This window comes from Asparagus officinalis, chromosome 1 (genome assembly GCF_001876935.1).
Source record: "Asparagus officinalis chromosome 1, Aspof.V1, whole genome shotgun sequence".
Lineage (NCBI taxonomy): Eukaryota > Viridiplantae > Streptophyta > Magnoliopsida > Asparagales > Asparagaceae > Asparagus > Asparagus officinalis.
This window is the reverse complement of record NC_033794.1, coordinates 2,435,749-2,462,521: the sequence shown is the minus strand read 5'-3', so window position 1 is coordinate 2,462,521 and position 26,773 is coordinate 2,435,749. Positions and strand designations below refer to the sequence as shown.

General features: G+C 37.6%; 2 protein-coding genes across 2 annotated transcripts; both read left to right on the top strand.

The window, feature by feature from the left end:
• Nucleotides 253-10,334, top strand: LOC109846049 (chromatin remodeling protein EBS-like). The gene is made up of 5 exons (XM_020415275.1): nucleotides 253-513; nucleotides 601-943; nucleotides 1,038-1,106; nucleotides 6,250-6,382; nucleotides 10,013-10,334. The coding sequence occupies exons 1-5, from the start codon at nucleotides 441-443 to the stop codon at nucleotides 10,037-10,039; spliced, it is 645 nt and encodes a 214-aa protein (XP_020270864.1). The 5' UTR covers nucleotides 253-440; the 3' UTR covers nucleotides 10,040-10,334.
• Nucleotides 14,067-20,582, top strand: LOC109846044 (protein STRUBBELIG-RECEPTOR FAMILY 8-like). The gene is made up of 17 exons (XM_020415270.1): nucleotides 14,067-14,375; nucleotides 14,650-14,782; nucleotides 14,877-14,948; nucleotides 15,046-15,111; nucleotides 15,202-15,273; nucleotides 15,369-15,437; nucleotides 15,704-15,775; nucleotides 15,876-15,941; nucleotides 16,019-16,084; nucleotides 16,559-16,630; nucleotides 16,702-17,006; nucleotides 17,541-17,797; nucleotides 18,089-18,357; nucleotides 18,750-18,885; nucleotides 18,970-19,109; nucleotides 19,906-20,062; nucleotides 20,177-20,582. The coding sequence occupies exons 1-17, from the start codon at nucleotides 14,294-14,296 to the stop codon at nucleotides 20,330-20,332; spliced, it is 2,190 nt and encodes a 729-aa protein (XP_020270859.1). The 5' UTR covers nucleotides 14,067-14,293; the 3' UTR covers nucleotides 20,333-20,582.

Sequence of the window (26,773 nt, the reverse complement as noted above, 5' to 3'; positions counted from 1 at the left end):
ACGGGAGTTCAACTCCCGTGAAGTTTTTCTCATAACAAAACTTCACGGGAGTTGAACTCCCGTGAAGTTTGGGAAAAAAATTTTCAAAAACCGACCCAGTTTCAACCAACTGGGTCGGTTTTTATAAATAATAGTGAAATGGGTCGTTTTTTGCAATTAAAAACCCAAAAGGGTTGGTTTTGAAAATTTGTCCGTCACGAGTGTGTTCCAAAAAAGCATCCTATGACGTTAATTAAAGTCTTTGGTCCAATATAATTCCAAAATTCCCAAATAACCCCTCTGTCTGTCCTGTGTATGGAAAAAGCCCAACCAGAAGCAGCACCACCACCACCATCAACAGCACACTACCGCCTCCTCTCTCCTCCCATTTCTAGGGTTTCCTGCAGAGGGGGGAAAAAACCCTAAGGCTAACCCTAACCCTAAATCTCTCCATCAAATCCATGGCCAAGACGAAACCAGGCAGAAAAGACCTCGATTCCTACACCATCAAGGGCACCAACAAAGTCGTCCGAGGTAAAAAAAAAAAAAACCAAAAATCCCAGTAAGAAACCCTAAAAATGCAATCTTGTTCATCTTTTGATTCCGTAATCGGTCTTTCAGCTGGGGATTGCGTCTTGATGCGGCCGTCGGACTCCAATAAGCCGCCGTACGTCGCTCGCGTGGAAAAGATCGAGGCTGATCATCGGAGCAATGTGAAAGTTAGGGTTCGGTGGTATTACCGGCCCGAGGAATCGATAGGTGGAAGGAAACAGTTCCATGGAGCTAAAGAGCTGTTCTTGTCTGATCATCATGATGTGCAGAGTGCTCATACTATCGAGGGAAAATGTGTGGTGCATTCGTTTAAGAATTATACCAAGCTCGAGAATGTTGGGGCTGAGGATTATTTCTGTCGGTTTGAGTACAAGGCTGCTACTGGCGGGTTCACGCCTGATCGAGTTGCTGTGTGAGTAATTTGAAGTTGTTGTTATTGTTTGGTTTGTTATATATATATTTTTGGGGATTATTTTTTGATGAAAAATGGGATTTTGGTGTTGAAGGTATTGCAAGTGTGAGATGCCGTATAATCCGGATGATCTCATGGTTCAGTGTGATGAATGCAAGGATTGGTAAATCTATTATTGCTTCTTGTTCTTGGTTCGGGAAATATTTTCTCGCACACTTGTCTACGTTGATTCGCTAATTGCCATCCGATTGATGCATGCAATTTAGTATTACAATGTTGTTATTGTGGCAATATCATGATTTGATAAATACCTATTCGAAATAAACAACCATCTCGCACATTTTCTTATTGGAAACTAAAACAAATTAATAGAAGCAAATAACTATATGTAACGTTGTAACTATTTCCAAGATAAACCGTCTCAACAATGCATGAGTTAGGCATGGATAATAGCATGGAAGCTCGAAATGTATGGATAATAGCTGTAGAATTCTAGGGATTCCTGTTCTTTTACCCTGTGCCTTAATGCTTTTAATGTCGGATGAAGATTTCTGTGTTGTTCTTTAGTTTCTCATCATGGAATGACTTTGGTGGTGATGAGATATCTGGTTACTTTATTGGATAGATAATGTGGTATCAAGTATGAGAGACGGGGTTAACTGGTTGCCAACATTGTTGCCTTTTGGCTTTAACCAACAGTGTCCTTCGTGTATTTTGACAATATCATCTCACTGTCAACTTTTGTTCTTAATAAGTTCACTTCACATATTTTTCCTTTTTTGTTGAAATATGAAGTGGCATTTGCTGTTGTACGCTACCATCATTACTTTCTGTTTTCACGATTTGTTGCAGCTAACAATTAAGGTTCTCTGCTAGGAATAAATCTTATTTATTAATTAGACATCCTAACTTATGTGTGTGTTGGTGTCGGATACCACTTTGGTTTATTATTTATCTTCATTTATTTCTGTTTTCAATGACTAGGTTCAAGTTGGCTGCTTAAAATCTATTCCTCTATAATAATAGGAGGACCCAGAAGCACTATTCACACTACAGTAATGCTACAGTTCTACTACTGTAGCATTTTCAAAGAAATAGCACTGCAGGCGGAATACCATCATCTGAAAAAGTGCTGTAGCGTTTTTAAAAATATTGCTGTAGCAAAAGTGAGACACTGTAGCATTTTAAAATTTATTACTGTAGGATTTAGGATAATTGCTGTAACACTTAAGGCTGTAGCATTTAAAAAATATTGTAGCAATTAAAAAGCATGTAGCATTTAAAAAATATTGTAGCAATTAAAAACGGATTTCTGTAGCAATAAAAAAAAGGAAGGCCGTGCTTCGCACGGGGCGCACACTAGTGCTAATTTAGTCAAGCTTTGGATTTTTCATTGTACAATATATTTGAGGCTTTTTTACTTCTGAACAAAATTTGTGGCTACAGAAAGACTGCCAAATTTTTAGTGCAGACACCATAATAATGTGCATAGTATTTAGTTTTACTATGAGAAAATTTCTGAATTTTGACACCCTAGCGTTGTTGCGAGTCATTGTTTGAAGAAGGTTGCAAATATTATCCTATCATCAAGAAGGTAAACTCTGCCCTGCTTACATCATTTTCCATCTTAAGCTCAAAATCCATGCTATTTTAACTAATGTACATATGCACAATTTGTTTACATCAAAATTTCCACCACATTCTGCACGTGTATGATGATCAGAAACTCGTTCAATCATTATCTTCTTGACTAGATCTCATGATTATGTGGTCTTTGCTGCCAATGCTCAACCTTTCTCCCTATGATTTGGGATTGACTTCATGGGTTTGGGTTGGGATTGTCTTTATGGGTTTTCAGACCTTATTCATCTAGTTTTTCAGCCTTCAGCATAAGCTCTGACAAACAAAGTTATTTGTTTAATTTTTTCTTTTTCCAGAAACCCTCAATACTAGTGTCAAGAAAACAAAAAAGAGCAAGGGAAGAGGGTGAACTAGTTGAGTTAATTAGAGCTTCAGTTTCTGTCTTAATATTTTTTTAGTCCACTAAATCTGTCTACTGCTCACTCCATCCACTACACAGCATTTTTTCAAAACTTCTATAGGTTTTTCTCCGCTTATAATTATATGATTGATTTTTGTGCATTCTTAATTCACATGTCTCTGGTAACATTGTCAAATAGCTTACTCGACTGGATTGTGGGTTAACAATGTACGTCAAGCAAACCTATGGAAAAGCTTACTACCCCATATTTCATATTCGGAAAGGTGGAACTTATACGGGTAAGTTCACACATTTTAAAAAGTCAATTATGAGATTCAAAACATGGATAACCTGTAGGGGTGTTAACGGAGCGGATACGGTTCGGATATGGCACTTACCATATCCATATCCGCTTTTTATAAACGGATACGAATACGGATACAGATTATCTTCGGTAAGAAAAAACCTTAACCATATCCGCACTCATCAGAAACGGATATAGTTTCGATATTAGAGAATTGAATCGGATACGATCACGAATATGAAACAGATATTTGACAAACGGATATGAATCGGTTTTTGTACAAATGAGGTAAGCAGATATCAACATCAAATGATAAAAATATAATAAAATAATCACATATATATAATATCATCAACTGTACCTAGAAATTTATAAAGTATCTAAGCAGTTGATATAACCAACAAAGCAAAGCATCAAAAAAGCAATCTAGATATGTAATATCATCATTTCAAAACAACTTGATTCACATATAATCAGAATTACTTCAAACAAACACCAAACACAAACAAATAAAGCCACATAATTAGTTCTATAGAGTTTTAATCTAACACATCAAGGCAAAATTTAACTAGAATATGACACTTATAATCACAAATTGATAAAGCAAATGTATGTAAAACTAGAGTTTCGATTCAACCTTATGGAATAGCAAGGATGATGGATCAACGAGGATGGACGGTGGTGGACTAGGCGTGCTAGTCCTGCTCGTGGAGAAGCGCGTTGGAGAGGGGGCAGAGGGGGAGGGAGAAGACGGCGGCGGAGGTCGAGCGAAGAGGGGTCTGAAGGCAGATCTGAAGGAGGAGGTTAGCGGAGGTCGAGCAAGAGGGGAGGAGTGACAGGGTGCCAAAGATGGAGGGTGAGAATCGACATCTTGGTGGAGCGGTGTCGGAGTGGGGAATGACAGGCTGACAACAGAGGTTGAGGGAGGGAGTGATAGCGGTGGTTGAGAAGTTGGGAATTGAGGAATGAAGTCAGTAAAGCTAGGGTTTTTTTATCCAGATATTTGGGTTTTGGGTTGGTTAGCTGTTACGGGTTTTGATATATAAATGGATCTTAATCTTTATGTTAATTGAATTGCGGATATCCGTATCCGAATCTGTATCTGAATCTGCAACAAAATCCTACACTCATATCCGTATTCGAATCCGTATCCGAAAAAATCGAAACCGAATTCGTATCTGAATCCGTATCCGAATCCGCAACCGAAACCTACACATCCGTATCCGAAAAAAACCAAAACCAGATCTGTATCCGAAACCGTATCCGCCCGGTTTTAAAAATAGCTTATCATATCCGCATCCGTTTGGATACGGATGCGGATCGGTTCAGATAAAACCAAACTGTTTGGCACCCCTAATAACCTGATCTCTGACACCCTTAAGGCAAGTATTTCAACCACAAAGGCTTGAGCTAGCAATTGAATTGCATTTTTATTAATCAGGAAAATCAGGCTAATGTAACAAGAACTTTTTATCTATTGCACATTCTCTTTTTACACCTTGAAACATTTTTTGGCAGATTACATTTTTATTAAAGTTCATCTGCAAACTAGATACTAGTGATTGAATACATGTATTTCAAGTTACTGACTTTTTTTCTTCTCTGCACTCATCTTCCTTATCATGTAAACGAGATTGTTAAAGAGAATCACCATTTGAAAAGAAAATTCTCTTGCTTGCTTTAGAATTTAGTCTCTGAAGTTCCAACTTCGATTCAACTATCTGTTGTAACTTCTGTATCATCATGGAAAATTCTCTGGCTGCCTGCTTCTGGGTGTTGTTTCATGGAACATCGTGTTCTCTTGCTTTTCATAGTTTCCTTGTCCTCTTTGATTTCCTTTTAGCATCTTCTGGACATTTTAGCTATTCTCATTCATCTTTTACTTCTTTACCTGTAGCAAGATTTAAAGTATGGGTCAATGGTGTTACATATCAAGATTCAACCAAAAGTGACCGATAAGCCTAATATTGTCTAATAACATAACTCCATTTTCATTAAAAATATTGTTTCTTCAAATTATTAAAGACGGATAATGTCAAAACACTCCCAATGTTATTTTATGAAGCTTGGGCATATTAGAATCTTCCGTATGTCAATTGCACTCTCATGTTCTTATAAGGATAATTGTAGCTTTCCTTGTTAACTTTTTATACCTTATCAATAATCAATTTTAGTCCTTTTGATTTTTAACAAGCATCCAGGATTCCAGATATTGCTCTTACTATGACACGCTAAACATCCATCTATATTGTCTATCAAAAAAGATTATCATTGAAATCATACGTACTATCTACTGATCGCCACTGTGCTTTGGTTATGAGGTTCACGATGGTGCAACAGGTTCTATATTATTTAGATATTGAAGTATTTCCATCCTCCATAGGGATGTCATGGTTTATTTTGATTTTAAGAGGACTATTTTGTGATTGTAATAAAATAAGGATCATATTTGCTGAGGCCAAATAGAATGGACTACTAATTTATCATTTATCGTAAATGAAAAAAGGACTAATGGTTGATTTTTGACCTACTCCATACATTGAGAATTCCAATCCAAAATTATTGCACACTCTTGAATTCCCTATATTGATACTAGTAAAGGTGAATCAGGAACAGCAGCAACAACACTAGCCGTTTACGCAGGGTTTTGGTAAGCTTTTCCGCAACAATTAAAGTGATGTCTGGTTGAAGCTGACCATAGGACTGTCAATATCTATAGTAGCTTTTGTGCATCCTTATCTGACCCTTCTTTCTGGAAGAGATTTTGAAGGTATTGAAAAGATAGATTTATAGCTAACGCATCATGTTTGTGATACCTTTTGGGTATTTGTTCTTTCAGTTGTTCGATGAGACTATTTTCTAATTGCCACTCTCTTCCGAGATTCAAAATTGGTGGTTGGGACTTTTGATTTGTATCCCTATGCTCTTTCAGTTATACTGTTTTCTGTTCCCAGTGTCCATCTGATGTTATTTTTGGTGTTTTGATGAATGATTTATCTTAGCACATAATTGCTGGACCAGGTTTCATCCATCGTGTATGGGTATGACTATTGAGCAAGCAAAGAAATTAGATCACTTCCTGTGTTCAGATTGCTCCTGTCAAGATGATGGCAAGAGGTCTGCGAATGGTTTTCACGATTCACCTGAGCCAAAGGTGAGAAACATATTGTTCTTTTTCTTTCACATTTCCTCTTTTTCAACTAATTTGATTAAGTACACTGTTCAGTATGAGATGAAGCCTTGTATGTTACTTTGTTAAAGATGTTAGAAGGTCTTTTTAGTTACTCCTCAGCACTTCATATTTATCTTTTTAAGATTTTGTTATAATCATATTAGTCCCCCAGATCTTTCATATTTAAGAACAATGATCTAAGAAAAAACAATGGCGGTGGCTTAGGTAAGAGGCCATTTCAAGGGTGTGATGGCATCATCTAAAAGGTGTCGGGTGATCAATCGTCTGAGGGTTTTATCATTAATAAGATCTATAGAGATATCTCCTTCGTCCCTTCTACCAACTTCTCACATCCCCAGAAGCAACCTGTTGGCTTTTCCACTTTCCCTAAACCCTTTTCTGCACTGTTTTGAGAACTCTCTTCAACAAAGCAACCCATTGTCCCCCAAATTTCTTCTTTTGCTTCTTCGTTGCGGAGAGGTCTTGGTTTTGACAACGCAATTGAAGAGGAACATAGGAGAGGAGGCTGGAACAAGGTTGTGAATAAAAAGAAGGAGAAGAGAACGGAGCAAAAGATGTTCCCTCAATGCCCCATCCCTGACCAAGATCTGGCAGTGCATAGGCCCAGGGTCTGTTATAATTGTGGGGACGAATCTCATAGTGCGAGGTGGTGCAAGAGAGGGCCGCTTGTTGCAGATGCAAAGAGGAGGCCACTTAGCTATAGAATGCATATCCTATCTGCGTCCTCTTGAAAAAAAGGTGGATCTTTCAAAATCCAAGCAGGTACCCATCGATGCTAAAGTTTTATCTTCTTTTAGGATATTATTGATTAAAGAAGGATCCACTTCGGTGGGAATGTTGAAAGTCAAATTATCCACTAAATTTAAATACTTGGGCTGGGATGGGAGGATTGTTCCTATGGATGGTTATCATTTTCTAATCCAGTTCCTTAACTTGCTTCACAAGACGGATACAATACGGATACAATAGATGAGAGGCTTATTAATTTTGGTGGTTTTAAAGGGTGGTTCTCCCCACAGATGGAAAATTTGGGTATGGTGCAGGTTGACTCTTATTATTTCTCATGGATGAAGATCAAGAACCTTCCCTTCATTTATGATTGGAGGAGTCATTGGGGATGATCGTTGAGAGCTTTGGGGAATATGTTATGTAAAAATCTGCAAGAAAAGAGGAATGAGAAAGGATCATTGTTCAAGTCAAAACACCCAAAGACATCCCAAAAACTGTGGTATGCTTGTACAAGTCCCAGATTGACGAAATCACTAGGGACGTGAAGCTTGAGATTACCCCGGTGGGGACAGCCATTTATTCATCTCAGTTTGGTGGCACGAATCTCTTGGGTCCAAAAGCTCAAGGAGAGGTCTCTCCAGTTTCTTCGTGGGGTGATGAGGCTGTTAGCAAGGCTAAGGTTCAAGAGCCTCCGAAGTTGGGTGGCAAACAGATGGCCATGGAGCATGATGATAGTGAAGCAGAAGGGCAATCTGGTAATTTTGTATTTGATAAGGGCAAAATGGTCATGGTGGGTGATTTGAATCAAGCGGGATCTGCGGCTCTCAAATTGGTAGGGGAAGATATCGTGGGTAAAACTGGGATCAGTTATGATAAGCAGCCTAATTTAAGGGATATTCAAGATCCTTCTGTTTCGAGACCCCTGATTAAGCTGAGCTGGTAGAGAAAGAGTGGGAGGGCAAGAAGGTCATGTCTGAAAAGTCAACCTGGGAAATGCTTAGTAAAGGACCAGTTGATCTTAATCACTCATCTAACTCAATTACTCCTTTCCCACCACAAGATGAAGTTCAAAGCTCTGAGGAACCAGCATCTCTCTCTGTTCCTCCTTGAATTGAGACTTGGGAGAGGTGCTCGAATAAAGTAGCAATTTGCTAAGGCCGTCTCTAGTCTCAAACACAGACCCTACCTCGGGAATCTCTCTGTTAATAAGCAATCTGCTAAGGTTGTCTCTAGTCTCAAACACAGACCCTGCCTCCGGCATCTCTGTCAACAAGGACTCTTGCTTCATCTAAGAAAGGTAAATCTAAATCCTCCTCTGTTGAAGAGTTATTTGACATAGCAGTCTCTTGTTGGTTTTAAAGGACCATTCGCCCTCCCCCACCACACCACCACCCCCCCCCCCCTCTGTTTCGCAGAGTTAAAGTCCTTAGAGGTTAAAAGAGCAAATCAATGCTCTTAGCTATGGTTTTATGGCCTTTGTTGGGGGAGGAGGTTTTTCCCCCTTTCTCTTTTCTTTGTTTTTTATGAAGATAGGAACATGGAATGTAACAGTTCTAAATTACCCTGTTAAGGAGAGAATGATAAAGAGGATGGTAACCTGATTGCTGGCTTAGATTCTGTTGGGCTTCAAAAGACCAACCTTAGTTGTTCCTCAGCTAGGATGCTTATTTCTACTGGGGATATGAAGATTTCTTCCTGTAGACGCTAATGATACCCCGCGTGGAGGAGGGGTTTTTTTTCGGGGGGGAGGGGTGTCCTACTTGGATGGAGCAACAATTTCTTGTTGATGAAGAATATCATATAGGGTTATTTTAGTTGCAGATCTTTTAGGCTTTTTAAATTAGTTCCTTTGTTACATTTATCATCCAAATTGTTAACCAATAGTGGGTTACTGGTTAAGAAGGACAAGTAATTACCAAATTATCCTCATAAAATAAATCCTCTATCCGAATGCGGATATTTTTCCCAGAATCAATGCCACAAGTGATCAAAAGGTTTGAATGCGTAAGAGTATAATTGGTGTTGCGTTCAAAACTGGTAAATATGACGAAATATTCCCTCAGACCAACTTCTTACCATAGGGGCTAATTTCAGAACACTTTAAAAGATTTGTAGGACTGATATCAAAATATAAAGATCTGGCGGACTAATTTCGAAATATGAAAGATTTGGGGGACAAATATTGAAAAAGCCCGATATTTGCTCATCTTAGTGTTTTTTTTCCAGGGAGGGTGGGGGTGAGGGGTGGTTTGGTGGGGGGTTGGGGTGTTCTAGTTGGATGGAGCGATAATTTCTCTTTGATGAAATCTCATAGAGTTATTTTATTCACAAATCTTATAGGTTTTTAAATTAGTCCCTTTGTCACATTTATCATCCAAATTGCTAACCTTTATTGGGTACTGGTTAACAAGGATGGGTGATTACAAATTACCCTCCTAAAATAAACCCCCTGAGAATGAGGAAATTTATTCTCGCTTCAAATTTTGAGAATGGGGAAAGTTTTAGCAGAATCCATGCCAAAAGCAATCAAAAGGTTTGAATGCATAAGGGTAAAATTGGTATTGCACTCAAGGATGTTAAAGATGACAAAATATTTCCTCAGTTTCGACAGACTTCTAACCGGAGGGGCTACTCTCGGAACACTAAAAAGATTTGGGGGACTAACTTCAAAATATGAATATCCGGGGCACTAATTTCAAAACGTGAAAGATCTGGGGGACTAATATTGTAAAAAACCGAACTTTGTTTATCTCGGATATTGTTCTGTGCATGTCATTTTGGGACTTAATTGAGAAGTTAAAAGTTCTTGAAAAACACGCACCATAACTCAAATTTCAACTCTTTGGTAACAATTCTATGCAGACGGGGTCAAAAAGGAGAAAGAGGTAGTCACATGCAGGAAATTGGCTTAATTTCTCTTTGGCAAAGTGGCAGCAGCTCTTCCACTGTTGTTTTTTGGGTTTTATGAAAATTGTACAGTGCAGAGAAGAGATTGTTCTGGCACTAAGAATCAGTTCCTTTAGCTTGTAAAATGTGCTTTAATTTCGTTGGAAACTCGCGGGAATATGTAATTGTCGCCTTTTTACTTGTAACGTGTTCTTTTGTAACTGCATTTCTGTTGTGTGAGATTTCCTCCGTGAATGATAAATGCAAACCCTCTCATTATCCTGGGACCTTCAGCTCATATTTTCACCTGCGGTCTTGTTGTGGATAAGCTAGATTCGGTGTTCTACTAAAATTAATTTAACTTTTTTGGTATTGTTTTCAGGGTTTTTCTGTAGAGGGTTCTCCGTATGACTCTTTTCTCCGTCGTAGATTTGAAAACATGCTCCAAGCGTAAAAGATATTATATTTGCATTCCCGTTTGGTTTAGCATCAAGACTGCGGACGCTGTTTTGTGATGAATGCTTTCTTTTTTGGGAGGCGTTACAGGCATATTTTCGGGCACACCTCCCCGCTCTAGCTACAGTGCATCGATGCACTGTAGCTAGAGGGGGTGTGTGGCCGGAGGTGTGCCCGAGGGTGTGCATGTATCATTTTTCTTCTTCTTTTTATGGTCGTGGACTAGTTTTTGAGTTAAACCGTTTCTGTTGGAACCGAGAGAGAGAGTGGTGGATCAAAAGATACTACTAGTTCAAGGCGTTCTTTCCAGTCTAAGAAAAAACTTGGGCTGAAGTTGGGCTCTGTTTTGTCCGAACAAGTTTCTTCCCATGACGGGGATAAGATTAGACTTGGTCCTATTTTGAGAGTTTACTTAAAGATCCAAGCTCTCTCATGTAAGTAGAGGTCTCTAAAATTAAATATATTTACATATTTTAAATATTTGTAAGAGCAATAAAAATAAAAAGGGCGACTGTTTAAAATACGAGCCAAAATACAATTGTTTGTTACAGAAACGAAAGAAAACTGTACTTTAGCAAGTTGAATAAGATTCTACGGATGATGGTTTCGATCCTTGAACGGAACGGAGTTTTCTCACTTCCACCAGCAAATTTTATTTCTTTGATGTAAATTGTCAACTCTAATTACATAAACATAAATGATGTTATGGCTAAAAGAGCTGGGGTCATAAATTATGCAATTTGAAATGTAGAATAAGATAATAATTCCTTAAAAAATGTAGTTATACTCTTAGGTCCCGTTTGGCAAAGGGTTAAGAAAGAGGGGTTAAAGAAAAGGATTAATGTACTTAGCCTGTTCGATAATCCGAAGGACTAAGTTATTAACCCGTTAAATAAGTTTTATTTTAGTTTCTGTCATCAGTTTTAGTATTTGAGAATAACAATGTTTTTGATTATTTTCTTTATAATTAGAAGGGTTAACTCTTAATCCTTCTAAATAGGAATATTAGTAAACCCCTCATTTTGAGGGGTTAACTCATTTTAATCCCTCTAGAGGGGTTAGCTTAACCCTTCTATATTTTTTATGTTTGACAAATTATGAAGGGTTAACTCACTTTAACCATTGTATAGATTTTTTGTGTTTCGCGGGTTAAGAAGGGGTTAAGTCTCCTTAACCCCTCACTTAACTCTTTGTCAAACGGTACCTTAGACCCCATTTGGCAAAGGGAAGAGGGATTAAGTAGAATGGTTAACGTAGTTAGCTCATTTAATAACCCAAACGACTAAATTCTTAACCCATTAAAATAAGTTTTATTTTAACCATTATGATCAGTTTTAGTGTTTGGGAATAACGAGGATTTTGACTATTTTCTTTATAACTAAAGGGGTAAAATCTTAGTCCTTCTAAATAAGAGTATTAGTAAAGCTCTCTGGTTAACTCATTTTAATCCCTCTAGAGGAGTTAAACTTAACATTTATGCATTTTTTTCATTTGGTAAATTATGAAAAGTTAACTCACTTTAACCATTCTATAATTTTTTCTGTGCATGTCGGGTTAAGAAGGGGTTAAGCCTTCTTAACCCCTCACTTAACGCGTCGCCAAAAGGCACCTTAAGTCTCTTTAAAGTAAGATAATATTTGCTTAAATATTTTTAAAAAAATGAGAATCCTACCCTTTTATGATCTTTTCTATCTCATATTATTCGTATCTTCACTCGTGATCGCAAACTTTTATTACCAAACACGGTTCTGATCTACCTACCGACTTTCCCAGCGAGGCACTTATGACAAGGACAATAATCATAATAATTGGGCTGAGATTTACTAAACATGCCCCCCAATATTGCACTTACAGGATAGCAATTGGGCCCACTAATGATGGTCCATTAGTTTACGCAGTTATTTGGGCCTAGTTGGGCCCACTCCCATTACTTCTCACCAAAACCATACCAAACCCCCGCTGACACCCTTAAAAACCAGAGTTATCACGTTCATGCTACCAAAAATAAGGTTTTATTTTTTTTAAATTTTTATTTTTAACTAAATAATAATAATAATAAATGAAAAGTGAGGGTGTTACTGGTAAGTATTAGCTCGCGCGGAAACAAGGCATGAGAGGTGGACCAACTTTAGGACCTACCCGAGCAGGTAAGGTAAGTCAAGTACTTTTTAATTTTATTTGACTCAGGATTTTTTTTTTTATTGCAAGTATTCTTTTGGGTTAAATAATTGCGAATAGATCCCCCTAGGATCGACGAGTTATGAATACATCCTCTATAGCTCTGAATGTGCGGATAGACTCTCCGAGTGAATTTTTTTCCCCCACTCTTGAAGGAGCAAAATATCGGTTATATAGTTGCGGATGGATCTCCTGTAGTTCTATTTAGAAACCGGATTAAGATAAAATGAGTCTATTTTTAGAAAAAATATGAATATGTTTATTTAGAAAATTTCTTCCATGGAAAAACATTAAACTTTCATTTGTTTGTCGTTTTGCAGCATGAATTGTCTAAATGTGTCTCAAAATCTACATCTTTTAACGAGATCTAGTATCATCATAGCATTAACGCCCATAATGTAATTTTTCAAATATAATGTGTACTTTTGTTTTGAATTTGGTGCTTCTAAGAATCTCCCATGATCAGCTTTGAGCAACAAAGAGCTCTTAAATCTCATATATATCTTTCTATTTACTTAAAGAATCAAACTTTGCATGATTGGAAAACATAATCATAAAAGTACAAGAGCGTAAGAGCAATCATATTTTTCAAGAAAGGAGAACGTAAACAATTTTATTTATGACTTTATTATGTCCCTCTTCTCGAATTCTAATTCTCTCCGCTCATTCCAAATACCGTTTGCACTTTTGTACCCGACATTTAGGGGCTGTTTGTTTCAAATCCTATAATTTTAGGATATGAATTTAACCATTAGATTTAAAATCCATAGGTGTTTTGTTATGGGTTGAGATTTTTAAAATGTTGTTTGTTTCATTAATATTTTGGGATTTAGAATACTACAATTTGTAATATTTTGTTTGTTTCAAGCTTAAATTGTAGCATTACCAAATGCCAAAATTTTATAATATGATGAATATTCTATCTTGGTGAGGTTACCTCCTATAAAAAAACAAAATTAGAATTTGTCGAATCCTCTCCAATTGAGAGGTAAACACACTCATTTATGAGATTTGTCAAAATCCTCTCCAATTGAAAGGATTTGATAATTTCTAAAAATTGGACACTTTTTGCATTTTTGGGACTCAATATTCTAATTTTTTTTAAACAAACACCATATATGAAATCCTAAAATACAAAAAACTTATTTTTTAATCCCAAAACTTGTAATCCATACCAAATGTCAAAAGTTTTCGCGAAACAAACACCCCCTTAGAAAAGGAACTAATATGCAAATTGCTGGTTTCATGCGTACTAAAATAAGCAAATAGAAATATCAAAGAAACCAACATAAAAACAACAATAATAAATGTCAACATCACAGAAACTCTATGAGTCATATGCATTATGCAGTCACCGCTTCTCTCAGAGTGTTTATTATATTCTTATACGTTGGAGTTTTCTCTTTATGATTCCTTTGTTGAGCCTTCTTCCCCTTGTTAAATCCTCTTGTTTCTTCCTTTTGCAAATTTTAAATTATTTTTTAATCTCAAAAAGACTTTTGCCGACAATCCCAAGCAAAGGATCTAAATCCCCTCTTAATACTTGAGTAGCTCTCATTAGCATCACCATTAAAACCTGAGCCTGAGCTATAGAGAGAGAGAGAGAGAGAGGGGAGAGAGAAAATGCATTCTCTTTTTATTCCTCTCTTTCTTCTTCTGCTGTGTGCCTCTGTGATCGTACAGTCCACCACTGATCCTAAGGATGGTAATTTTCCCCCTTAAAACCCATTCATTTAGTCTAATCAATGCCAAATGCTCGAAATTCCAGTGAAAGGAGCAGTTCCTCTTTGTGGGTTTTTTGCAAATGTTGATGCCCAGCTCAGTTTCGGTTGAAATATTGATACCCATTTCATAATTTTCATTAAGTTCTCTTGAAAGGAGCAATTTTTCTTTCTGGGTTTTTGCGAATGTTGATGCCCATTTCGTTAAGTTTTATTAATTTGTATAATTGAGCTGAAAAATTGATCCCTTACTTGCAGCTGAATCTCTTGGGATCCTGTACAGCTCCTTGAATAGCCCACCTCAGCTCTCTGGATGGAGCTCAAATGGTAGTGATCCTTGTGGAGAGTCATGGAAGGGGATTACTTGTTCTGGTTCAGCCGTCTCCTCAATGTGATGGAAATTTCTAATCTTAATGCAATCTTTTTATTGAATTGAATCCTAATATTGATGTTCGTTTAGTTATCTGATGATTGTGTTGTTGTAGCCAAATTTCTGGGTTGGGGCTTAATGGTACTCTTGGATATACTCTATCTGATTTGCTGTCTGTGAGAACACTGTGAGTAAATCTGTCATCTTATTTTTAACTGAGAAAGGAAAATTTGCATTGCAATGATGATAATTTGATTTTTTTTTGCTTATTATTTTATTGGTAGGGATTTGAGCAATAACAACATACATGACACAATTCCGTATCAACTGCCACCAAATCTTACCTATCTGTATGCTTTTATCTATTTCTCTTTTCTCCTCTTCTTTAGAAATTTTATAAACACTTGATTTGAAGTTTTAAGCTAAATTTCATGGTACAGGAATCTTGCTAACAACAACCTCAGTGGGAGTCTTCCTTATTCTATATCTTCAATGGTTTCCCTTGTTTATTTGTAAGGTTCTTGCATATACTTTAATTATCCTTTTGACGGAGAGTATGAGGAGGATCTTATTGACGGATTATGTGCACATAATTTTTTGATTGTAGAAATGCTAGTCACAACTTATTGTCAACAATTGAAGATGTCTTCGGAAATTTGCAGGGTTTGTCAGAATTGTAAGTAATCCTACATTATATATATATATATATACATACATATATCCTTAGATGCTCACACTATTGTGCTTGTCTATCTTAAGGTCTTAACTCTTCAAAGAAATGAGATATTTCCATAAGTTTCAAAGAATACAGTCCATTATTGCTTCCCGTCTTCAGTGTTTCTTAATGGAACCATTACTAAGTTCCTGTTAGACATTATGAAAGTAGATATTTGACAATTCATTTTTATTTAGCACGTGCATTAATGTGGAATTTTATTGCAGAGATTTATCTTCCAACAACCTTACTGGGGATCTTCCTAATTCGATTGGCTCCTTGTCAAACCTCTCAAGCCTGTATGCCATTTCTAACTGGCTTATTTTCAAGAGATAAGTTAACCATTTATTCGATGATATTTAAGTTTGCTATGCCAAGCTAGATATTCTATCATTGCAGTTATTTACAAGACAATCAATTGAGTGGCCAAGTAAATATTCTCACCAGCCTGGATCTAACTACCTTGTAAGTTGGTTTCATAGGCATGTCAACATTATTTTTTCTTCATTGCTCTTTTCTGTAATAGCTGTTCTTTTCAACAGAAACATTGCGAACAATCATTTCAGTGGCTGGATCCCTCAGGAGTTCAGAGCTATTCCAAATCTTTTGTTAGTAGTCATTTGGCCTATCATCTGCTTATTTCACAAAGCTGCCATGAATAGGTGTTCGGCAGAACTACAATAAACTCTTTTTGTAGGGAAAACTATCATCAACTTGTCACGAAACAACAATGCTCATAGTCAGTGAGGAAAAGCTGCATGTTTCATGTTTTAGACAGTCTTGCCCTAATGTATTTTATATATTTATACATTACCGTTATCAGCTTTATGGGTTGATGATATAAATAAGGCTAGTTTAGACCTTTTATCCAACGTTTTAATGCCATTAGCAACAATTTCCAATAGTTCATCATATTTTTCTGCAGTCTTGAAAGTTAATGATAATTTGCTCAAAAAAAAACTTTATGGTAGTTTTGTGCAAAACCCCACAAAGTTCATGGTGGCTTTGTGAAATTTAACCTCTTCTAAAATTACTTTTACACCTCTTTTCCTAATATGTTCTCTCTCCCTTCATTGGCACAGTGTTGGAGGTAACTCATTTGCAAATGGTCCCGCTCCACCTCCACCTCCTTATGCCCCTCCTCCTCCTCGGAGGCCACATAAATAATAATAATAATAATAATAATAATAATAATCACAGCCATCTTCCTCCAGAAGCACCAAAGGCCACATAATAATAATAATAATAATAATAATAATAATAATAATAATAATAATAATCACAGCCATCTTCCTCCAGAAGCACCAAGTCCTAGATCAAGAGGCCAAGTTGCAGATCAGAATAATGACAAAGATCAGAGAAGCTTGAAAGGGGGTCAGATTGCGGGCATAGTTATAGGCTCAGTTCTTGGTGCTTTGTGTGTGGCACTTGCTGGTGCCTTTTGTCTATGGAGTATCCGCAAGAGTAAAGGCGACACAAAAGGTAGATCGAGAGATACTGTGAGGTCTCCATCTACCTTACCCAATATAGGTACATTTATTTTAGATGTTCATTTTTTTATCTTCCAGGAATATTTCTTTTAATATATATACGGATATGCAATGAAATAATATGTATACATATGCATATAAAGGACGAGGGTGAAGCATTATATAAGCTCAAGATTCATTTACAAAATATAACACTAGATTGTCAACTTTCAAGTAATATTAGCTTAATTTCTGATTTTGATAAGAGCCCCCCCACCCCCCCCCCCCTAACAGTTGTCATTGGACTAACAAACAATAATCAGCTCGTAAACATGCAGATTTGTCAGTAAATCTTTTTAGAAAAATTAACATGGCAGTGAGCAGTATCAAGTTTCAGGACTAGTAGATCATTTTCATTGCATATATGATATATCCATATGGTATCCGGATCATAATGAAGAACTATGTAATTGTGATTGCAATTACATAGGTTGCAGTAGCACGATATTCTCCCTCACTTATCAATTATTAAAAATAATAATCTATTTCCTCTCAACTTTTGATGCTTTATCCTAAATTTCTCTTCGGCGAGTAGTTACCAACATGGAGGTGCAAGAACAGAGTCCTAGAAGTGTGCCAGTCACAAGTCTGAAGCCTCTGCCTTCAGAGAAAAATACTGTTGAGAAAGCTTATGGAAAAGATGGGTCTGTTAATAGGACAAGGCTCCCAATTACTGCAACTTCCTATACTGTCGCTGCTCTTCAAACTGCAACAAACAGCTTTAGTCAAGAATCCCTTGTGGGTGAAGGTTCACTTGGCCGGGTTTATAGAGCTGAGTTTTCCAATGGAAAGGTAGCGAATGAATCCATTGCTAGCTGATTTTATCTTTGTTTATTTCATTAATATCTCAATTCACATGAAGGAGAGGGATGGTCTCTTTATATGATATAGAGGCATGCTTCGTTATGATCTCAAATATTTCGTCAGGAAATAACATTCATTCATTTTATTCTAACTCTGATTATTGGACAATCAGTCTGACTTAAATTTCCCCTCTTATGATATTATCTCTGGTAATTCTTAATTTCAGGTAAATTCTCTTTACTTTTGAGAACTTTCACTTATCAATATGTCACCTTGCAGGTTTTGGCAGTAAAGAAAATAGACAGTGCTGCATTATCTCTACAAGAGGAAGATAATTTTCTTGAGGCCGTCTCAAATATATCAAGGCTTAAACATCCAAATATCACAATGCTGGTGGGCTACTGTGTTGAGCATGGACAGCGCCTTTTAGTTTATGAATATGTCGCAAAAGGAACTCTACATGATATGTTGCACTATGCTGATGATAGCAATGCGCTTACGTGGAATGCACGTGTGAGGATAGCACTTGGCACTGCCAGGGCTTTAGAGTAAGTTGTTGATCCCAAAATATATTTTATCAGTAAGTTACAGAAAATTTTCCCTACGTTTTGTAGAAATGATATTTTACCTCTCTCTTTACCTTTTAGTCAAATAATAATCAACTTTCTTCTTTTGATATAATTGTTAATTGTTGATATAACAATCATGTACATTTGGATAGAGGCATAGAGGTAAGTACAGTTTCTATTACTTCCGTTTTTTGACATCCAAGCTAACTACGAAACTTGAAGCGGAGAGGTCGAAGTGGTGATTTTTAAACCTTAGGGATATTTTGCCAATAATACAAACCTTAGGGGGATTTCCTGTAATTTGTCATTATTTTATTTTCATTGACGACGTACATTTTAAAAGGAAATACTTTTCCTTTTATTTTATACAGGTATCTTCATGAAGTATGCTTGCCTTCTGTTGTACATAGAAATTTCAAATCAGCAAATGTTCTACTAGACGATGAGCTTAATCCTCACTTGTCAGACTGTGGGCTAGCAACATTAACTCCCAATACCGAAAGACCGGCAAGTGATTGTCACATTTTTGTTTCTAATATATCATCATCAAATGCTGCATCAAAATCATTTATGTTTATATGCACATGATAGATCTCAACCGAGATGGTTGGCTCGTTTGGCTATAGTGCTCCTGAATTTGCAATGTCTGGCATTTACACTGTGAAAAGTGATGTGTACAGCTTTGGAGTAGTGATGTTAGAGATGTTGACTGGCCGGAAACCACTTGACAGGTATATTATTGATATTCTTTTTTCTTCTTGTCATGTTTGTAATATCAAAGAAATAAGACATCCCCCGCCACAATCCCCCCCTCCTCCCCCCGAACTTCTGCAGGTCCCACTGACAGACGCTGAGAAAAGTTTATCAATGAAGACGGCATAAGTGCCATTAAAAGATTACAAAAGGGGACGGAGGATTGTTCTTTGGGTGCATGAGAAAAAACAGGATAGTTATAGAACTGTCCTGAGACAATATAAGACATGCATGCCAGAGAAGATCCTGATAACCGGAACTACTTCTCTTTATAAGTGTACATTTCATGCAAGTCTTTAACCAGAGCTTGAGTACACTCCCCAGGAAGGTCAATAGCATTATAGAACTTATAGCTCCCGTGTGTATATGCTTGAGCAGCTAGTCTGTCGGCAACACCATTAACCCATCTATAAACATGATTTATCTCTCTCTCCCTCTCCCTCTCTCTCTCTCTCTCTCTCTCTCTCTCTCTCTCTCTCTCTCTCTCTCTCTCTCTACATATAACGTAAATATGTAAGGTGGTTATGCGTGTATGTATGCATGTATATGGTTAGAGATAAAGGTGGTGAGCCCCACCCATCTGATTCGACATACTTATTGCTAAATTAACCACCAAGAAATGGACATGTGGTGGGCCCACCTTGCAAGTCACATAGGATTAGGTAGACTTCGCCACTCTTATCTCTTGATAGTTCATTTTGTTAAATAAGTTAGACCACAAATAAGACACATTTATTTACTTATTTTCTCATTTTGTTATGCGGGATGTACCAGTTCTAGGCCAAGATCAGAGCACTCGCTCGTAGTATGGGCTACACCCCAACTTCATGATATAGATGCATTGGCAAAAATGGTGGATCCAACACTAAATGGCATGTATCCTGCGAAATCGCTCTCGCGATTTGCAGACATAATTGCGCTATGTATTCAGGTACCCATTTTTAGATAGTAAAATTCAATCTTATACCAACATGACAAGTTGCCGTGCTTATTTTCATACATGTGGTTTATGTTTCTTATGATCTGGTTCATGTTTCTGATGCAGCCGGAGCCGGAGTTTCGTCCACCTATGTCCGAAGTTGTACAATCATTGGTTCGGTTAATGCAGAGAGCGAGCACAGTCCGAAGGCGATCTGGAGAGGATTTAGGAGCTTCTTATAGGATCCAAGAGCATGAAGCAAATACAGATTTTTCCTTCTGAAAGAGCACTTCCTCATTACTCGTTCAATGAAACAGAAAACGGGTCTTCTTTTTTCTTTATAATCAGATTTTGACATATAATACAATAAGGAAGCCGATGCGTTTCTTTGTACATTTTGTAGAGAAAATAAGTCAAACTGGCAACCAAGAAAGAAATAGAACGCAAGTATCTTTTGTTTTCGTGCTCTTTGGGTTACTGAGAACTTGTTGGATAATATGCTGTGAAAAGTAAGTCCTTGAGCATATCTGTAAATGTTTTGTGCTTAAACTTTTTGCAGTCAGTTTGGTCTATTCTATGTTGGGTTCGATTAATCCAACGAACCCAAGTGACCCAACCTACTCGATTTTGGATTTGATTTAAAGTTGCTATCGATTCAAGTTAGGATCAGGATACTAACCACATGGTCTGGTTAGACAGTTTCATGCTTATCAAGTTGGGTGGTTATCTTGAATATCTAAAGGATAGGATCAACCGGAGTGTAATCCCACGGTTGTGATTAAACCATGATGGGTAGGGTTAATCATAAATATCTATTTAAAGAGTGGGAGTCCCTCCTCTCAACCGTATGCAGAAAAGAGACCTAATTCCCATCATTGGCTACGGGAGGAGAGAGGAGAAGACTTCCATTATTTTCGTCGGTGAACGGTAATTAATTTATATTTCTAGTTCAATTATTCATGTCTAGATCGTTAAATTATCCAACAGTGGTATCAGAGCCTGTTTGTGCATGAATTTTTTGATCTAGAATTAAAGTTTTTTATTTTCGGATTTATTAAAAAAAAAAAAAAGAGGATCTACGGTTGCATCCAGTGCTTATGTTTGCATCTGCGTTTTTGTTTGCCGTCAAACGCTAGAAATAGATCAACGTTAAAAAAAAAAAGGGATTCAGCGTGTTTTCTTACGATTGATTACTTGTTTAATTCAATCTTATCTCCGAAGAACTCACGGCCACAGCAAAGTTAAATAAAAAAAAAAGGGCCATCTTTGAGTTCACAATTTTTTTTTTAATGCCGCATCAACCATGGTTGCTCCTCGCCATGCCACGCCCTCTATGCACGCGCTCTCTCTCTCTCTGCGGATTCGGTGCTCAGCGGTGAGCGGCGGCCAGTGGCGGGGTTGCGGCAGGTGGCGGGGTTGCGGCCGACGGCGGAGGGTCGGTTCTGTGGGAGATTGGGTGCTGGCGGCGGCTCTTGGGTTGAGTGAGTTTATGGTTAGGGTTTAATTAAGGTTATAATTAATTAATTAATTCAGACCCAACCCATTATGAAATGGGTTAGACCCATTAATTTTTCAGACCCGACCCATTACAGTTTTGACCATTCATTTTGTTTTGATCGCTACAGGTCCGTTTTAAGTCCGATTTGAGCCCATAAGTAGTCGTTGGAAAGATTATTTTGTGTTCTTTTCAACTATACAGTTTTTATTTTAATTTTATAAAGTTTTAATACAGAAATTTGGACAATTCATAAAGATTTTTGTATGCACATAAAGATAATTGATTTACTCTGATTATATCCTTAATTCAGGTGGGGGTAAATATTTGGGTTCATGATAAAACGGACTACAGTATTAGATCAACCTATGGGGTTAAGGAAGATCAGTAAAACAGTCACTTAGAAATTATGATAGAGTAGGTTAGTGTCTTGCCCAAAGGTGACCAACCTATAATACCCTAATTTTCTAAGGCTGAGTTTACTCTCATTTGGACTGGAAGGTTGCACTTATCTGTGGGTGGACTACTAGTCTTGCCCAAAGGTGACCAACCTATAATACCCTAATTTTCTAAGGCTGAGTTTACTCTCATTTGGACTGGAAGGTTGCACTTATCTGTGGGTGGACTACTAGTCTTGCCCAAAGGTGTCTGGGAAATCCTCTACATGATAAGTGGTGCAGGATAGTTGAAACATGTCAGTGAGAGGAGAATAACCCTATTGCCCAAAGGTTAGGAAGTGTTCAAATCAAACTGACACTGTGTAGGCTAGTTCTGTAGGTGATTATATATCACATTTGGGGGGCGAATAGCATGTCAAATCACTTGCCCAAAGGTGTGATGAGATGATGCACCCGCCTGTCCCGCAGAGTGGAAGGTTGCATACGTAAAACACTCTGACCCATCCATTCTAACCCTAAATTGGATGTGGAAATATTAAAGTTAATTAAATTAAAGGTCTCATTTGATTTATATGTCCATGGTTTAATACAGATGGACGGACAGTTTATCCAGAAGCGGAATGAGGAATCCGTTAGAGCGAGACAGTACAGTACAGTTTGTAGGGATTTAGTTCATGTTTGTTGTGAAACAAATTTAGTTGATGTTCCTTCAAATTCTTGGTGGATTGATTCTGGTGCCTCTGTGCACATTTCAACTTCATCACATGGAATAATCCACAGTCGGAAGGCAAGGGCAAATGAGCAGCTATTTTTGGGAAACTCACAGCCTATGAAGGTGGAGCTCGTTGGGACTTTCAGTCTGCGCTTGGATTCTGGAGTTTCCTTAGTTTTATCAGACACTTTCTACGTACCTTCTATGAGAAGGAATCTTATTTCAGTTTCTAGACTTTCTGGATCTGGTTATAGCTTTGTTTTCGAGAATAATTCTGTCTCCATCAGAAATGGTTTGGATGTTATCGGACATGGTTTCTTGATTGACGGTCTTTATAGATTAAATCTGGATGCATCTTTTCCTTCTCCTCTATGTATGTCTGTGAATTCATCTTCTTCTGGTACAAAGCGTCCTAGGCTTAATAGCAATTCTTCCATACTTTGGCACCGGAGATTAGGACATGTTTCAAGAAAGCGATTGGAATCCTTAGTAAAGTTTGGTGTTCTTGAACAGCTAGATTTCTCTGATTTTGGTACATGTGTTGACTGTATCAAGGGAAAGATGACTAAATTGAGAAAATTTGAAGCCTCCAGGAGTGAAGGTCTCCTTGACCTCATTCATACAGATATTTGTGGACCTTTTCCCACTCCCTCTCATGGTGGTCAGCGATACTTTATCTCTTTCATAGATGATTTTTCGCGCTATGCCTATATTTTTCTTCTTCACCACAAATATGAGGCACTGGATGTTTTCAAGATCTTTCAAGCTGAAGTTGAAAAACAATTAGAAAGAAAGATTAAATCCGTGCGTTCTGATCGAGGTGGGGAATTCTATGGTAAAAGCGATCAGGACGGCACAAATCATGGTCCCTTCATTGAGTATTTGAGGTCACAAGGCATTGTTCCTCAGTACACTCTCCCAGGTTCTCCGCAGCAAAATGGAGTAGCTGAAAGAAGAAATCGTACTTATCAAGATGCTGTTCGCAGCATGATGAGTCATTCAGATTTGCCTGAAAGTTTTTGGGGTGAGGCATTGAAGACAGCTGTATATATCATCAATCGTCTTCCTTGTAAGGCGGTAGCAGAGACCCCTTTCAAGCTTTGGACTGGCAGGGATCCTAGTTTTGGTCATCTACGTGTTGGGGATGTCCAGCAGAGGCACGACCTTATAATCCAGACATTAAGAAATTAGAAGCTCGAACAGTGTCGTGTCGCTTTGTCGGCTATCCTGCAAGATCTAAGGGCTACAGGTTCTATTGTTCTTCTCGGTCTACCCAGTTCTTCGAGACACAACATGCTGAGTTTCTGGAAGACCCTAATGCTTCTTCAGAACATCGTGGTCTGAGTTTTGAGGAAGTTTTAGAAGATGAGCAGTCGCTTCCGCTATTAGATGTCATCTCTAGATTTCCTACTCTTCCAGATAGCTTTCCACCTCCTCCTCCAGTTCAAGAAACATTTGTACCTGCAGAAGAGCCACAACCTGTTAGAAGATCCTCTAGAGTCTGAAGATCTGCCATACCTGATGACTATGAGGTCTATCTTCAAGGCCCACGAAATGAAGTTGAGCGTAGGCTCGTGAACTCTGAGGAGTATGTCTCTGCAGTTGGCAGTCTAATGTATGCAGTGTCATGCATCAGGCCAGACATCAGTTATATCGTGGGAATATTAGGCAGGTTTCAACAAAATCCTGGTGTAGCTCATTGGAAAGCTGTAAAGAAGGTTTTGCGGTATTTGCAGAGGACCAAGGATTTCATGTTGGTCTACAGAAGGTCTAAAAATCTAGAAGTCGTCGGTTATTCAGATTCAGATTTTATAGGATGTGCTGATAGCAGGAAATCAACATCAGGTTATATATTTCTGCTCGCTGGAGGAGCAGTTTCCTGGAAAAGTGCCAAGCAGTCCTTAGTGACGACATCCACCATGGAGGCAGAGTATGTTGCTGTTTTTGAAGCAACATTGCATGCCTCTTGGCTCAAGAATTTCATCAGTGAACTAAAGGTGGTGGATTCCATTCAGAGACCAGTAAAGTTGTATTGTGACAATCAGGCAGTTGTACAGTTTGTAAAGAACAAGAATTTTTCTAGCAGGAATAAGCACATCGGTGTGAAGTACTTGTTAGTCCTTGATAAGGTTGAACAAGGATTGATTGAGGTTCCTCATTTGCCGACTCAGTTGATGATTGTTGATCCTTTGACCAAGGGAATTTCTCCAGGGCTCTTCAAGGAACATGTATCCAGTATGGGTGTTTTAGAGTCTTTTGATTCTATATGATCAGTGAGATTTAGTTGTCGTGGTAGTTTTGTTTTATTTTCAAGTACTATATTCTGGATTGCTTTGAGCTCATAAAGAAACTATTGTGCTAATTTTTTAGCAGTTTGATATTTTCAAGCATTGTGTTCTTGGTCATTGTTGCTTGATATATATATTTTAAAGTAAAGAAAACTAAAGTTTAAAGTAAAGAGTTTCAAGTTAATCGTAAAGAAACTCGAATTAAAGATAGTGGTCCATAGAGTCATAAAGGTTAAAGTAAAGAGACTCTTAAATTTGTGCAGAAGCTGAATATGATTGGGCATCATATTTGAGGCTTTCGTTCTGGACTAAAGGTGATGGTTTTCACATGGCGGATGCCGGTAAAAGTTTCAGAACGGCATACATGTTTGTGTATGTTGCAGAGGACACTTAAGGGCGTACATCGGATTTGACCATAAGGGATGTACGGCTCTATTACACTCCACTAAAACCACCATAAGGAAAATGTCTTTAGAACATTAGTGGTACTAGCGGTTGGACCGTGGAGTGACCTTGTGCCATATTAGAGCATATAGTGTTTTCACGATCAACCATTAGTGGTACTTTTGTTTTAAGGAAAAGGTTTCGGAAACTATCCTAATTAGAATCATGGCAACAAGTTGTTTTCTAAAATAAATGGGTGCGCACCCGACTTTTGAAAGTTTTGAAAATTTAAATATTTTTGAAAAATTAAAATGAGGTATGTTGTGCCAAGTGGGAGATTGTTGGGTTCGATTAATCCAACGAACCCAAGTGACCCAACCTACTCGATTTTGGATTTGATTTAAAGTTGCTATCGATTCAAGTTAGGATCAGGATACTAACCACATGGTCTGGTTAGACAGTTTTATGCTTATCAAGTTGGGTGGTTATCTTGAATATCTAAAGGATAGGATCAACCGGAGTGTAATCCCACGGTTATGATTAAACCATGATGGGTAGGGTTAATCATAAATATCTATTTAAAGAGTGGGAGTCCCTCCTCTCAACCGTATGCAGAAAAGAGACCTAATTCCCATCATTGGCTACGGGAGGAGAGAGGAGAAGACTTCCATTATTTTCGTCGGTGAACGGTAATTAATTTATATTTCTAGTTCAATTATTCATGTCTAGATCGTTAAATTATCCAACATTCTAATCTCATGTCTCTTCCAAATGAATGCAAGAAGTTGATAAGCTACTTCCGTGTAAATGACTTTATGCGTGCCTGATGGTTTCACTGATTTTGCTTGCTACTGAGAAAATGTTGCTGATTCTAGCTTTTGGCTTCTCTGGAAGCGATCATTCACTTACAAATTTCCTTGTTTTTACCATGTGTAAGTTGAAAAATCCTCCAACTAAAAGCTTTGAGATGAACTGTATTAATTGAAAATTAGTCATTAGATATGATTTTCTGTTAATGGCACAAAAAAAACACATCTAAGCTCCGAATCTTTGAGATTGAAACGTGCCGGTGTCTATATCTATATGGGTAACAAATTTCACGAAATCCCTGAGGCATTACTTCTTTGATTCAACAATAGATGTTCGATGAGATTTAGTCAATAGACATGGAGAGCCTCGAGAATCAGCTGGCCGCTGCTTGTTCTTGCTATCTTTATTGAGATTAGAGGTCACAATGTAACTCGTTCAATTTTGTTGTACGACTTTCCTCAACATACAACCTCGTCGCTCATTTGGTGAGGCTATTGGAGAGGAAAGCGACTCTTTTTCATGTCAATGTCATCATACCATACATGAACAAGCCGAGGAAATCATTGCAGTGTTTGGTTCAAAAGTCGCTGCTGTGGAATTCATTATAACTTTGTTCTATTACAACAAATTCGAAAG